This window comes from Schistocerca americana, chromosome 10 (genome assembly GCF_021461395.2).
Source record: "Schistocerca americana isolate TAMUIC-IGC-003095 chromosome 10, iqSchAmer2.1, whole genome shotgun sequence".
Taxonomy (NCBI): Eukaryota; Metazoa; Arthropoda; class Insecta; order Orthoptera; family Acrididae; genus Schistocerca; species Schistocerca americana.
In genome coordinates, this window is record NC_060128.1 from 133,642,686 (window position 1) to 133,659,151 (window position 16,466).

Below are 16,466 nucleotides of genomic sequence, written 5' to 3' on the forward strand. Positions count from 1 at the left end.
AATATTAGTGCTCGCAGTTTTGGCCTGGAAGGAATAGATCGTGCAGGACGGTGATAGCGGAGCACGGCCGCGGTCCCTGAAGATGCCAGTCCGCTCGCTGCGAGTGGGGTAGAAGTGTCGACAGCCGAGAGAGAGCCACGTAACGGGAGTCAGGTTCCCCCGGGAGTCGAAGCAAGCCCGTAGCCTGGCGGTCGCCTGCACGAAGCTGTGGGGGTCCCCCACCAACTCCGCCGCCGCCGGCCCGTACGCGCCAGCCGCCGCGGACGCCGCCTCCGACGCCGCCGCCTCCGCCGCCGACGCGTCCTCCGCCGACGCGGGGCCCCGCCCCCAGCAACAGCAGCCGCCGCCGCCGCCGCTCCACCACCAGCCGCAGCAGTACCCCCAAGCCGCTGCCAAAATTTTGGTTTTCGGCGGCAGCCGCGCTGCGTCGAGTTGGGAGACCGAGGACGCGGCTGCGGGGGCGGCTGCGGGGGCGGGGGCGGCTACGGGGGCGGGGCCTGACGAGGACGGAGGCGTGCCGGGGGCGGGCGACGCGGGAGGCGGCGGTCCGGGGGCCGCCGCGGTGGCGCCGCCGCCCAAGATCTCGCCGCCGTGGTCCGACCTGTACCACAACCCCCACCACCACCAGCACGCGCACCACCACCACCCGCACCAGCTGCACCACGCGGCCGTGCAGCAGCAGCAGCACCACCCGCAGCAGCACCACGGCCAGCCGCACCAGCCGCCCCCGCCGCCGCCCCACCCGCACCATACCCACCACCACCAGCACCACCAGCACCACAACCACCACCAAGCCCAGCACCCGCACGCCCACCAGGGCTCTCCTCACCTCGACCCCAGCATGAGTTCCTATTTCGCCAACTCGTACATGCCCGACCTGCGCAACGGCGGCGTCGTGCCCGCGGAGCACCCGCACGCGCACTACGGCGCCGCCGTGCAGCAAGGCCCCGGAGGCGGCGCCGACCCCAGCTCGGGGGCGGGCGCCGCCTCGTGGGGCGGCGGCGGCGGCGGCGCCGGGGCGCAGCAGCCGCCTCAGGGCATGCCATACCCGCGCTTCCCTCCCTACGACCGTATGGACATCCGGAGCGCAGCCTACTACGGCGCGCAGCAGTCCGGCGGCGGCGGCGGCCTCGACGGCTCGCCCGGGGGCGGCGGCGGCAACGGGGGCGGCGGGGGCGGAGGCTACCGCTCGGGTTCCCCCATGGGTGGTGGCGGGCAGACCCCCGTCGTGTACGCGAGCTGCAAGCTCCAGGCGGCGGCGGCCGCGGCGGCCGCGGCGGCGGCGGGGAACGGGGGCGGGGCGGGCGGCGGGGGCAGCCCGCCGCTGGACGTGCCGCCCCACCAGCACCAGCACCACGCGCACCACGCGCCGCCCCACCTGCAGCAGCAGCAGCAGCAGCAGCAGCAGCTGTACGCCGACCCGGCGCCGCAGCAGCAGCAGCAGCAGCAGCCGCCGCCGACGCAGCAGCCGCCGCCGGTGCCGCCCCCGCACCAGCACCAGCCTCCGCTGGGCGCCGGCGTCCCGCCCCCCGGCCACCAGCACCAGCACCAGCACCCGCAGCAGCAGCAGCAGCCGCCCCCGCAGCAGCACAACGGCAGCCCCGCCAACACGCTGCCCAGCCCGCTCTACCCCTGGATGCGAAGCCAGTTCGGTGAGTGTCCCTTACCTACTTTAACGCTCTCCAAGCCATATTTTATCTTACATTAGCAAAAAAGTTAAAATACTATTTTTGACTTCTAGCAACACATTCAACACGATTTCAGATTTTTTTATTAGTGTATTTTATTTCCTAATGGGTCTATGTGGAGGGGTTGGGTTCGGTTGGGTTGTTTGGGAGAGGAGACCAGACAGCGAAGTCATCGGTCTCATCGGACTAGGGAAGGAATTCGGCTGTGCCCTTTCGAAGGAACCATCCCGGCATCTGCCTGGAGAGATTTAGGGAAATCGCGGAAAACCTTAATCAGAATGGCCAGACGCGGGATTGAACCGTCGTCCGCCCGAATGCGAGTCCAGTGTGGTCTATGTGGAGGCAGTATTTATTATCTTGTTGGTGCTCCCATCAAGTGATCTAGTTTATAGGCGCTATGTCACGAATTGCGAGGCTCCCCTCGTTGGAGGTTCGAGTCCTCCCTTGGGCATGGGTGTGTGTGTTGTCCTTAGCGTAAGTCAGTTTAACTAGTGTGTAAGTCTAGGGACCGATGACCTCAGCAGTTTAGTCCCTTAGGAATTCAACCACATTTGTACATTTTGATCTAGTTTACAGATTAGAATGCGATGGTGCCATGTGGGAACACTGGGCTTTCATGGATAATGCAGAAATATCTACAATCTCTAATGGGTCCAATTCGATTCACTGGGCTGGAAAGGGTTAAAAGAGCTACTCGTAGAGTCAATCATAACCACGAAAAAATAAAAAGAATTAATTCATCGTCACTTTTCTGCTCTATTCGCGGGTGCTTTGTGTCTCCCATTGCTTGCGATAAAGCCTTAACTGTCGCAAGGCTACCCCACGCAGCTAAAATATCCAACTTCCACAAAAATGGCTCAAATGGCTCTGAGCACTATGGGACTTGACTTCTGAGGTCATCAGTCCCCTAGAACTTAGAACTATTTAAAACTAACTAACCTAAGGACATCACACACATTTTGCCCGAGGCCGGATTCGAACCTGCGACCGTAGCGGTCGCGCGGTTCCAGACTGTAGCGCCTAGAACCGCTCAGCTACTCCGGCCGGCAACTTGCACACAAATTCACTGCATAATTCTGGCGGTATATGCACCAGACATATCGCTTCCAGCTGTAGCGAAATGCTGCCACCAACTTGACCACGGCGGGATAGACGTGGGTGACGCTGATCGGGAAGTTCAGATCCTACACAACCCATTTTTCGTGCTGTCCGCAAGCTGAAATAAAACGTGCGGAAAAGAGATTTTCGACGCTGAAAACGTTCACAAAGCGGTTCTCGAATGTCTTTGTGACGTAGTACTAGATTTCTGTCGTCGAGATCTGTACGAGAGGCAGAAAGTTCCTACTGCTGTTTATAGAGACTTGGTGACTATGTTGAAAATTGTTTCATGTATTTGTGTGACTTTGACTGGTAGTGCAGCAGTCACTAAAAGTTACTTGGCTTGCCACAATAATGTGTATCTTACTTTTTGAAGTCCCTTCGTACTAAAGCCCTTCCTTTTATTCTTGTTTCATTTCATAAAAAGAACGTAATATGACGGAGTGAAACCTTCTCGTAAACTATGAGAACGTTCAATGCGTGCATCACTTATCGCGTTTCTTCATAAAACTATAACCGCTTTTGAAGGCTACGCCGGCCGCGGTGGTCTAGCGGTTCTAGGCGCTCAGTCCGCAACCGCGGGACTGCTACGGTCGCAGGTTCGAATCCAGCCTCGGGCATGGATGTGTGTGATGTCCTTAGGTTAGTTAGGTTTAATTAGTTCTAAGTTCTAGGCGACTGATGACCTCAGAAGTTAAGTCGCATAGTGCTCAGAGCCATTTGAACCATTTTTGTAGGCTACTGGAGTAGATAACGTAATTCCAAACATCCTAAATGTCACCTTTTCACAATAAAACTCTTCCCGTAAACATGGTCTCCAAAACGCGTACATTAAGAGACGTGAGACCCTGTTCATCTTCCTTACTGTGGAAGACACTTCTCCTATTGAAAAAGGACTCATAGCTGTTTAGGTATGAAACTGTAGAACCCATGTTTACTGGACTTATTTCTTGTTTTGCTGTAAGGAACCTGTCCCACAAATTTTCTAGAAGTATTTTTGAAACACATGTACGGATGTAGACACACGTGTGTGGTTGAATCTTCTAGGAACGTAAGCTTTCAGAATATTTAACAGTAAACAACTCCGCGATGCAACGCCTGTCTTGCATTGTCTGCCACGGTAGTTCATCTGAATGCTGGTAAGCGAGCTTTCCGCGCTTACGACACGAATCTGTCACGAAACGCGCTGCTCTTATTTGGACTGTGTCTATTTTCTCTGTCTGTTCTACCCGATCAAACTGCCCGAGTGAGGAGCAGGTCCTACGAATCCACATGTACCTACACACTATACAATCAGCTTTGAAGAGTGTAGTTGAGGGTACTTAGCGTGGTACCATAGGATACAGTTTCTTCGCGTTCAATGAATCGTATGGGGCGCGGGGAGAATGACTGCTTAAATTCCGCTTTGCGTGGTGCACTTGCTCTTATTTTGTCTTCGCTGCCCCTACATAAATGATACTTAGCTCGACTCAAGAAAACCTCTATCTTCTTCACTTAATAATGATCATGAAATTTTGTAAGTACGCTTTTGAGGGGTAATTTGAGTCTACTTTCAAGAGTCTGCTTTTTCATGTCTTTCAGTATTTCTACCACACCCTCTCGTGAGTCAAACAAACCTATGACCATTCGTGCCGCCCTTGTTTGTTTTTCTTTAATATTCGCTCTTAGTCCCGGTTTGGTATGGGTCCCATATACTTCGCCGGCCGCTGTGGCCGAGCGGTTCTAGGCCCTTCAATCTAGTACCGCGCGACCGCTACGGTCGCAGGTTCGAATCCTGCCTCAGGCATGGATGTGTGTGATGTCCTTAGGTTAGTTAGGTTTAAGTAGTTCTAAGTCTAGGGGACTGATGACCTCAGATGTCAAATCCCATAGTGTTTGAAGCCATTTGAACCATTTTGAAACCTCACACTTCAGAAACAATCCAAGGTGGGGCGCACAAGTGATTTGTGAGCATTCTACTTTGCGGTTTGACTGAATTTTCACAGTATCCTGTCAACGAACCGCAATCTGACAAATCCTCTCCCTACAACAAAGCCTGTCTGATAACTCCATTTCGCATCCCTCCAGATTGTTAAACCTAGGTATCTGTGTGAGGAGTGACCCTAATTGTGACTCGTTGATATGATAATCGTAGGATGCTACGTGTTTTCTTTTTTTCCTATAGCGTGCCTAATTTTACATTTTTGTACATTTCAAACTCGTTGCCAGTTTTTCCACAATTCTGAATAGATTAAAAAAGAAAACCGGCGCACCATAAAAAATTTTCCGAATGGAATGGAATGGAATGGAAATCAGTAAGTGTAATGTACATATACAGTCAAACAAATGATCACAATTTCTACATATACATCCATACTCCGCAAGCCACCTGACGGTGTGTGGCGCAGGGTACCTTGAGTACCTCTATCGGTTCTCCCTTCTATTCCAGTGACGTATTGTTCGTGGAACGAAAGATTGTCGGTATGCCTCTCTGTGGTCTCTAATCTCTCTGATTTTATCCTCACGGTCTCTTCGTGAGATATACGTAGGAGGGAGCAATGTACTGCTAGACTCCTCGGTGAAGGTATGTTCTCGAAACTTCAACAAAAGCCCGTACCGAGCTACTGACCGTCTCTCTTGCAGAGTCTTCCACTGGAGTTTATCTATCATCTCCGTAACGCTTTCGCAATTACTAAATGATCCTGTAACGAAGCGCGCTGCTCTCCGTTGGATCTTCCCTATCTCTTCTATCAACGCTATCTGGTACGGGTCCCACATCGGTGAGCAGTATTCATGCAGTGGGCGAACAAGTGTACTGTAACCTACTTCCTTTGATTTCGGACTGCATTTCCTTAGGATTCTTCCAATGAATCTCAGTCGGGCATCTGCTTTACCGACGATTAATTGTATATGGTCATTCTATTTTAAATCACTCCTAATGCCTACTCCCAGATAATTTACGGAATTAACTGCTTCCAGTTGCTGACCTGCTATGTTGTAGGTAAATGAATAAGGATCTTTCTTTCTATGTATTCGCAGCACATTACACTCGTCTACATTGAGATTCAATTGCCATTCCCTGCACCATGCGGCAATTCGTTGCAGATCCTCCTGCATTTCAGTACAATTTTCCCTTGTTACAACCTCCCGATACACTACAGCATCATCCGCAAAAAGCCTCAGTGAACTTCCGATGTTATCTCGAATGTTATTTATATATATTGTGAATAGCATCGGTCCTACGACACTCCCCTGCGGCACACCTGAAATCACTCTTACTTCGGAAGACTTCCCTCCATTGAGAATGACATGCTGCCTTCTGTTATCTAGGAACTCTTCAATTCAGTCACACAATTGGTCTGATAGTCCATATGCTCTTACTTTGTTCATGAAACTAAAAACTAGATAATTTATTCAAGAGAAAGAGGTTCACAAATTGAGAAATTCAATAAAGCGTTGGTCCAACTCTGGCCCTTATGCAAGTAGTTATCAGCTCGGTATTGATTGACAGAGTTGTCGGATCTCCTCCTGAGGTGTACCGTGCCAAATTATGCCCAATTGGAGCGTAGAAACCGGTGGAAACTATCGCTGTGTTCGGGCGGGCACTGTATTGCCGAAATGTATGCCCAGGATGGCTAACCGTGAGGGGCAGCTAAACGGGGAGTAGAATATCGTCGACGTACCGTCGTGCTGTAAGATGACAGCCAAAGGGCTCCAGCTATGAAATGAAGTGGCGCTCCAGACCAACAGTCCGTGGTTGTGGAGCCGTATGGCGGGCGACTGTCAGGTTGGTACCCCACTGCTGTCCGTGGTGTCTCCAGACACGTTTTATGCGTGGAATCTCATTGACTGGAATACAGTCGTCTTCAGTGATGAGTCTCACTTCGAACTGAACATCGATGGTCACCGAAGACGTGTATGGAGGTTCCCCAGACAGTGGTGGGACACCAGCCCAACTATCGACGTCCATACGCCATGACAGCAATTTCCTTTCCTTAGCAGGACCCCTCTGGTCATCATCCGCCGCACCCTTAGAAGCCGGCCGCTGTGGCCGAGCGATTCTAGGTGCTTCAGTCCGGAACCGCGCGACTGTTTAGGTCGCAGGTTCGAATCCTGCTTCGGGCATGGATGTTGTGATGTCCTTAGGTTAGTTAGGTTCAAGTTGTTCTAAGTTCTAGGAGACTAATGACCTCAGAGTCCCATAGTGCTCAGAGTCATTTGAACCACCCTTAGAACGCAGCGGTGTGTCGACGATATTCTACGCCCCGGTTTGTTGCCCTTTATGGCAAGCCCCCTGGGCCTACATTTCAGCAAAATAATGCTCGACCGCACACGGCTAGATTTTCTACTACATGTCTTCATGCTTGCCAAACTCTACCTTGGCCAGGAAGGTCGCCTTGTCCGTCCCCAGTTGAGAACGTCTGCAGCATTATGGGCAGGACCCTCCATCCAGTTCGGGATTTTGACTATCGGCCGCACCAATTGGACAAACTGGAGGACATCCAAAACCTCGGTCAATCATCGCTTAGCCAAATAACTGCCTGCTTAAGGGCCAGATGGTAAATGGAGCTAACTTTTACCTAAGTGCGCATTTAAACACCAAAAACATAGGCACTGTATTAATTACCATCACCGGCTTTGCATTGATGGTGTAATAATTTATGAGTAAACTTTGCACGGAAAAGCTGCAGTATTATCCTTTTACACCTCAACATGATGTCAACCCGGTCTAATGACTGGCAATTTGCTCATAATGAAGGGAAATAGGTAGTCGCGCACTTCACCAAACGTCGAAGCGCCGGAGCTTAGTTCATATGGCTCTGAGCACTATGGGACTAAACACCTTACGTCACCAGTCCCCTCGACTTAGAACGACTTAAACCTAACTAACCTAAGGACGTCACAGACACCCATGCCCGAAGCAGGATTCGAACGTGTGACCGTAGCAGCAGCGCGGACCGGACTCACGCTCCTAGAACCACTCGAACGCAGGCCGGAGCTTAGTGTAAATAAAAAAGCACAATTTCCTGAAGTCTGTGTCACACATTTAGCCAAAGTGGGGACAAGTATATGAAATCTTTTTCGTATTTCGGGAACTGATATAATTTGTCAGTTCAAATGTGTCAAACGTTTATTTCTGAAATCAAATAAATTTTTCGCAAAAACAATCGTTTACTGTGACAGTGGACCGATTCAAAGCGGAAAATCACCCAAAACTAATCGTGGGAGGGGCAATATAGTCCACCCACGAATGAGGTTCTTTATATATACGCAACTGGCCATTAAAATTGCTACACCAAGAAGAAATGCAGATGATAAATGGGTATTCATGGGACAAATATCTTATACTAGAACTGACATGTGATTACATTTTCACGCAATTTGGGTGCATAGATCCTGAGAAATCAGTACCCAGAACAACCACCTCTGGCTGCAATAACGCCCTTAATACGTCTGGGCATTGAGTCAAACAGAGCTTGGATGGCGTGTACAGGTACAGCTGCCCATGCACCTTCAACACGGTACCAAAGTTCATCAAGAGTAGTGACTGGCGTATTGTGACGAGCCAGTTGCTCGGCCACAATTGACCAGACGTTTTCAGTTGGTGAGAGATCTGGAGAATGTGCTGGCCAGGGCAGCAGTCGAACATTTTCTGTATCCAGAAAGGCCCGTACAGGACCTGCAACATGCGGTCGTGCATTATCCTGCTGAGTGTCGCAGCGATCGAATGAAGGGTAGAGCCACGAGTCGCAACACATCTGAAATGTAACGTCTACAGTTCAAAGTGTCGTCAATGCGAACAAGAGGTGACCGAGACGTGTAACCAATGGCACCCCACACCATTATGCCGGGTGATACGCCAGAATGGCGATGACGAATAGACGCTTCCAATGTGCGTTCACTGCGACGTCGCCAAACACGGATGCGATCATCATGATGCTGTAAACAGAACGTGAATTCATCCGAAAAAAATGACGTTTTGCCATTCGTGCACCCAGGTTCGTCGTTGAGTACACCATCGCAGGTGCTCCTGTCTGTGATGTAGCGTCAAAGGTAACCGCAGCTATGGTCTCCGAGCTGGTAGTCCATGATTCTGCAAACGTCATCGTCGAACTGTTCGTGCAGATGGTTGTTGTCTTGCAAACGTCCCCATCTGTTGACTCAGGGATCGAGACGTGGCTGCACGATCCGTTACAGCGATGCGGATAAGATGCCTGTCATCTCGACTGCTAGTGATACTAGGCCGTTGGCATCAAAGTCGGAAACATGGTGGTACGCATTTCTCCTCCTTACACGAGCCATCACAACAACGTTGTGCCAGGCCACGCCGGCAAACTGCTGTTTGTGTATGAGAAATCGATTGGAAACCGTAGGTGTCGCCACCGGCGCCAACCTTGTGTGAATGCTCTGAAAAGCTAATTATTTGCATATTACAGCATCTTCTTCTCTGTCGGTTAAATTTCGCGTCTGTAGCATGTCAGCTTCGTGGTGTAGCAATTTTAATGGCCAGTATTGTACTTGTGGTCAGATAGCATACAGTGTATTGTCATGACAGTCGCTTCGATTTATCGAGCGTACGAAAAAGAGAAAGAATTTCATCGTTTCATCAAGGGTTTTTTCAAAAAGCCGGAGAGTTAGTTGGATATATCAAGGTTCGAATTAGCAAGAATGGACCATATCTGTTTTGTTCCTCTTTGTGTTCTCCTTGGCCTCTCTCTCTCTCTCTCTCTCTCTCTCTCACACACACACACACACACACACACACACACACACACAGAGAGAGAGAGAGAGAGAGAGAGAGAGAGAGAGAGAGAGAGAGAGAGTGAGATGGTGGATGGGGGGGGGGGGGGAGACGCTCAGGCAGCGTGCAGCCGCAGCACAACGTTAAGACGGTCACCTAGGCTGGCCTCCCCACACACACCACACAGCAGGATGGACAGTGGATTCGCCACGCATTCCTCGCGCCTGCACCCGCCTTGTTCTTGCGACTGCGGGGGCGAGCGGACAATAAGAGACCTCCCGTCGCAGCCGGCACCACTACAATGGCGGAGCCCCCCCGCGGACCGCCACCATTCAGATTGAGACGTCTGGCCCGTCCGAATAAATCACCCCCCACCACGCACTCCTCCCAGGTAGCTAGCGCCTCTGTTCCGCGGACAGGGAGTAATACGCGCTGGCTCCGTCGTATCCCAGCGGACTCCCTTGTCGTAACCTGGAACAACTTAAAAATCATTTCAAGTTACTATCGCTATTATTCGTTGACGTCCAGCGACTGTCATAAACAACACAGTTTTATCGCTGTAGTCACTTTTAATGTCAACATTTACTGTGGCCGTCCCAAAAGATTTTCCAGAGACCGCTACCAGCTATAATTTTTTGTTGATTTTCGTAAATTACAAAGATAACACATAATGGGTGTATATTTACTTCGTTTGTTAGTATGCTGTCCATATAATTAAAAAACAATTCATCGCTGACTTCGCTCAGATGAAGTGGATGACTTGTTGTGGTGTCTTCATTACATCCATTCTTGTGAATCCTTCGATCTTGATAACCACTGTTTACAAATTTGCAAAGGGCACTAAAAACACGTCATCACAATCAATTCTACTTTACGGTACAAACAAGGAGATATTCAAAGCATATTTTGTTCCGATTTAACTATCGATGGCCGAGCGGTTCTAGGCGCTACAGTCTGGAGCCGAGCGACCGCTACGGTCGCAGGTTCAAATCCTGCGTCGGGCATTGATGTGTGTGATGTCCTTAGGTTAGTTAGGTTTAATTAGTTCTAAGTTCTAGGCGACTGATGACCTCAGAAGTTAAGTTGCATAGTGCTCAGAGCCATTTGAACCATTTTAACTATCGATATGGCGATCGTGGTGTTATCTATCAGTTGAATATCTTCTGTACACCCTGCTGATGTATTTCTGATAAAATATATTAAAATAAGAGAGAGTGTGACAGCTTAGTCTGATAACAACATAAAAATTATTTGAAGGCATTTGTAACACAAAATCATATATAATCTTAATCTTTACGTATTTCTTTAATGTTAACTCCATTAAGTTAAAGTAGACGAGCAAATGTGATTTCTTGAAATCCGTAATTACTTCAAGGTATCGTTTTTCCACTTTTCGGCATGGATGACTATTTCCATTGCCTCTAAGCCGTACATTCCAGCTCTTCTGTAAAGTGTTCAGTGTTTTAAGATTACTCTCTATTGGGACACTGTGTCCTATTCCATCTATATGCTTGGCTATAGCTGTTTTGCAAGCGTTGTAGAATCTAAAATAGCCAGCATTTTCTTTACACCGGGTTTAAAAATTTCCCCCCTTTTGGTCATAGAACATGCACATACGGTAAGGAACAATTTTAATGTCTGCGTGTACTTTTGTTAAATCTTTTTACTTGGCTATTGCAGCCTCGAGATGGGGTTTGTAACACGAAATATGCTGTTTTAGGCAGTAATTTAAATAAATTGACAAACATTCCGCTACGGTCGCAGGTTCGAATCCTGCCTCGGGCATGGATGTGTGTGATGTCCTTAGGTTAGTTAGGTTTAAGTAGTTCTACGTTCTAGGCGACTGATGACCTCAGATGTTAAGTTCCATAGTGCTCAGAGCCATTTTTATGAATCAGACTGCAGTTAACAGAATCGATGGAGTGAAGAGGATGTAGAGGTTTAAAAAGTAATCACATAGGCTTGTAGCCTATCCGCGATGTTATTCAATCTGTACACCGAGCAATTAGTAAAGCAAATAAGGAGACATTTGGAATGAAAATTGAATATCAGGAAAAAGAAATAAACAGTTTAAGGTTTTGCGATAACAATGTTACTGTATCACAGATACGAAAGGACTTACAGGGGCAGCTGAACGGAATTGGCAATGTCTTGAAAGGAGGGTATAAGATGAACATCAACAAAAGCAAAAGTTGGATAATGGAATGTAGTCGAATCAGAATAGATGATGCTGAGAGCTTTATGTCAGAAAATAAGACACTAAGTATTGGTGTTTGGGCAGCAAAATAACTGAAGATGGCCGAAGTAGAGAGGATATCAAATACAGGCTGGCAATGAATATAAATTTTGTAATAAAGATTTAAATGCTACGAAGCCCCTTCTGAGATTCTCTCAACTGTTTCCCTGAACGTAAGTGAAACTTGGACCATTAGCAGTTCAGAGAAAAGGACAGTATATGCTTTTGAAGTGTGGTACTACAACAGGATGCTGAATGTTAGATGGGTGGATCGAGTGGCAAATGAGAACATAGTGAAGTTAATTGAGGAAAAAAGATATTTGTGGCGCAACTTGACTAACAGAAAGAATCGGTTGACAGGACGCACCCGGAGGCATCGGGAGTTTCTCAGTTTAGTAAGTTAAGGAAGTATTAGGGGTAAAAATTGTAGAGGGAGGCCAAGAGATAAATATAGCAAACAGGTTGAAATGAATGCGTGGTGCAGTAGGTGTGCAGAGATGAAGAAGTCTGCACAGAATAAACCAGTGTGGAGAGCTGCATCGAAACAGCCCCACACTGTCAAAACAGCAACAACAACAACAACAAGTTTTGTCATAGCACACGACAAGTCGGTTTCAAGCGTTTGTGCTGCGTTAGTCCGATTACGGCATACCTCGAAAATCAGTGTAACTGTCCGATAGCTGTGTCGTTTCTTAAATGTTGTGAAGATAATACCGTCAGCGTTATTTGCTGGCTTTATTCGTACGTAATCTGTTTCAGTGTTACAGTAAACTAACTTTAGGCCCATCTCTGACTGATGCTCACGTAGATATCGAGGAAATTATTACTGTAGTTTCTGTAGAAGGTCCAAAACATCGCCTATGGTGTGTTAATAGGCGTGGGCAGCCTTTGTTGACATCCGGAGCAGACTGGCATACTTAAGTTCACGGACACCTCGTAACGTGACCCAAGTGCAGTGCTCTTAACGCATGAAGTCAAAACTATGGCACTCGTTACGTAAATGTTTATAGGGTATGAAAGACAGCCCTTTCCGACAAGCCAAAAATTCATTTTATGTTCACCCCACTCTCAGATATTTACATTCATTTACGTGTCATGTTGGCCGGCCGGTGTAGCCGAGCGGTTCTAGGCGCTTCAGTCTGGAACCGCGTGACCGCTACGGTCGCAGGTTCGAATCCTGCCTCGGGTGTTGGTGTGTGTGATGTCCTTAGGTTAGTTAGGTTTAAGCAGTTCTGAATTCTAGGGGACTCATGACCTCAGAAGTTAAGTCCCATAGTGCTTAGAGCCATTCGAACCATTTTACGTGTGATGCTGACTTGGTGACGTCTTACAATAGCTGTATTTCCGTTGCAAAATTCTGCATCGTCTCTCTCTCTCTCTCTCTCTCTCTCTCTCTCTCTCTCTCTCTCTCTCTCTCTCTCTCTCTGGCTCCCGATCGTTGCCCACCTGTGGTGCATAATAATGTTTTTCTCAGTAAAGATTACTCAGTCATATAGACGCCTGTAGATGGTGTACAGTAACGCTGAAACCTGTGGCATTTGCCGGCCGCTGTGGCCGAGTGGTTCTAGGCGCTTCAGTCCGGAACCGCGCTGCTGCTACGATCGCAGGTTCGAATCCTGCCTCGGGCATGGATGCGTGTCATGTCCTTAGGTTAGTTAGGTTTAGGTAGTTCTAAGTCTAGGGGACTTTGACCTCAGATGCTAAGTCCCACAGTGCTTAGAGCCATTTGAACCCGTTGCATTTGAATAAAACCAGTTAGTACAGCTGACGATGGTATCCTTACTGCATATGAGATACAGTAACAGATGTTGTCCCAGTGTGTCCGCAAATTGGATGTATGGAGAAGTTGTGCCGTTGGAAGATTCTCACGCCGCGTACGTTCAACTCGTGCCCGGATCGCCCACTTGCAAGGGCGACCTCAGGGTCGACAACCCTCTAGGTCTGCAGATTTGGCACGCTCCTCGGGCGAAGTGAGTCGTCCCGAGGGACAGCTAAGGTAACCCGTTGTTGAAAAGACACGGCAGCGGGGGCGGACGTCCTGGAGACAAAAGCCTCCGTCGGACAATGGGGAACCCCTGGTCAATGTCCTCTTGGGGGCAGCGGCCGGGGCCACACGTCCACGCAGTGGATCGGCGCCTTCAGTCTCTTCCAGTATAGTTCCGCGCACGGGCGACTTCCCCGCGCCAAAGTATTTCTACTGCGATTTATTTGCGATTGAGTTACGCGATGACGGAACATCCATCGCCACCTACACCGCCTGGCTAACGGACTGAGGTAAGTTTCTCGAGATCGCCTAACTAACGTGGTGTACGAGCGTTAAAGTTGAGTCTATATCATGTGAGTAACGAACGACTGAGCAATCTTCTAGACATGAGGCTTTTTGCAAAATATGCTGTGGTATATCGAGAGGTTGTAACAATGGAAAATTGTACTGAAATGCAGGAGGATCTGCAGCGAATTGACGCACGGTGCAGGGAATGGCAATTGAATCTCAATATAGACAAGTGTAATGTGCCGCGAATACATAGAAAGAAAGATCTCTTATCGTTTAGCTACAATATAGCAGGTCAGCAGCTGGAAGCAGTTAATTCCATAAATTATCTGGGAGTAGGCATTAGGAGTGATTTAAAATGGAATGATCATATAAAGTTGATCGTCGGTAAAGCAGATGCCAGACTGAGATTCACTGGAAGAATCCTAAGGAATGCAATCCGAAAACTAAGGAAGTAGGTTACAGTACACGTTTTCGCCCACTGCTTGAATACTGCTCAGCAGTGTGGGATCCGTACCAGATAGGGTTGATAGAAGGGATAGAGAAGATCCAACGGAGAGCAGTGCGCTTCGTTACAGGATCATTTAGTAATCGCGAAAGCGTTACGGAGATGATAAATAAACTCCAGTGGAAGACTCTGCAGGAGAGACGCTCAGTAGCTCGGTGCGGGCTTTTGTTAAAGTTTCGAGAACACACCTTCACCGAGGAGTCAAGCAGTATATTGCTCCCTCCTACGTATATCTCGCGAAGAGGCCATGAGGATAAAATCAGAGAGATTAGAGCACACACAGAGGCATACCGACAATCTTTCTTTCCACGAACAATACGAGACTGGAATAGAAGGGAGAACCGATAGAGGTACTCAAGGTACCCTGCGCCACACACCGTCAGGGGGCTTGCGGAGTGTGGATGTAGATGTAGATGTAGACATCGGCTGGACCGTGTACCAGTCATTTAAACTTCCCACTGGTGAATGACCAGTGTTGTCATTGTTGTGTCAGTTGCGGAGACTGGTTTGACATAGCATCCCTCACTACTCTACCCTGGGCAAGCGCTTTCATCTCTGCATCCATTTGAATGCGCTTACTGTAGTAAAGGTGAGCTTGATGGTCCAGTTATAAAGTACGAGCGTAAACGCCGTAACGTCGCGGGGTCGAAAGCAGGTCCGACACCGTAACTTTGCCTTTACTCTAGGCCTCACATCTCAGTGACGTGGAAATATGTCGGGGATGACACGTGGATCTGATTGCATGTAAAAGGGTAGTTCTCCTTTCCACCGTAGCATTGTTGGGATCGGTTACGAGTGAGCAAGTCGGTGAAGTCCATTTTTCGTAACTTACAAACAGACTGCTGAACGTTGCTCTTGAGGGACTTACAGCTTATCATGCCGTACGAAATTACTTTATAGTAGTCAAGGGTCCACCTCCACAATTTCTATCTCGGTCACATTGTCCTCCATCTTCTTTTAGTCAACTTGCTTCATTTTTTTTCCTTCCTAATTCGACTCAGAACGTTTCCATTAGTTATACGATCTCTACCCACCTAGTCTTCAGTTTTCTTCTTCAGCACCTCGTCTGAACAGTTTATCGTCTGTGTTTCACTTTCGAACAAGTGTGCACGCCAGACGAACACTTAAAGACTTAAATTTGTACTGGATGTTAACAAATTTCTCTTTCTCGAAACTGCCTTAATCGCTGTTGTCAGTGTTATACCGCCTCTGTTCGATCCATCGTTAATTATTTTGCTGCCCAAATAGCAATCTACTGTTTTTAGTGCCTTACTTCCTAATCTAATTCCCTCAGCACCTAATCTAATTCCCTCATCACAGACATCCATGCCCGAGGAATCATTCGAACCGCGACCGCAGCGGTCGGGTGGTCCCGGACTGAAGCGCCTAGAACCGCTCGGCTGGCCTCATTAATAAACAAAATATAATGCAAGAGATGTGCGTTGTGTCCACATCCAATCTAACTTGTCAAGCACTTGATGTGATACGCTTCTTTCTTCTTTAGCATAAAGTGTGAAACTTTCAAAAGCGTTGATTTTCCCACGACTAATTCATTGCTTAAACGAAAAGTTGATGCACTCCGACTTATTTCGATTGCCTCTCTGCTTCAGTGATCAGTGTTATATGGTACAAGAGGTCTCCCTGTGCGAGAGTGATCGGAAACGTTGGATTTTCTTACGGCATTTTTGACGAGCAACAGAGAATTTGCTGTCGTTAGCGATGGTTTTATGAAATTTTCTACTGAACTCCTATTTCCAGAATAAGATTTTCAGTCTGCAGCGGAGTGTGCGATGATATGAAACTTCCTGGCAGATTAAAACTGCGTGCCGAACCTAGACTCGAACTCCGGACCTTTGCCTTCGCGGACAAGTGCACTACCAACTGAGCTACCCAAGCAGGAGAGCTTCCGTAAAGTTTGGATGGTAGTAGACGAAGTACTGGCA

At 48.4% G+C, this 16,466-nt stretch overlaps 1 protein-coding gene across 2 annotated transcripts in view; it reads left to right on the plus strand.

The window, feature by feature from the left end:
* The first annotated feature begins 546 nt into the window (after window positions 1–546).
* Window positions 547–16,466, plus strand: part of LOC124552563 (homeotic protein antennapedia-like) — a 72,237-nt gene continuing 56,317 nt past the window's right edge. For both annotated transcript variants that reach the window (XR_006967933.1, XM_047126886.1), the window contains exon 1: window positions 547–1,652. Coding sequence is in view for 1 of the 2 variants with exons in the window: in XM_047126886.1 (XP_046982842.1) it covers window positions 842–1,652 (811 nt within the window). In the remaining variant the exon portion in view is untranslated. The remainder of the gene's footprint in view (window positions 1,653–16,466) is intronic.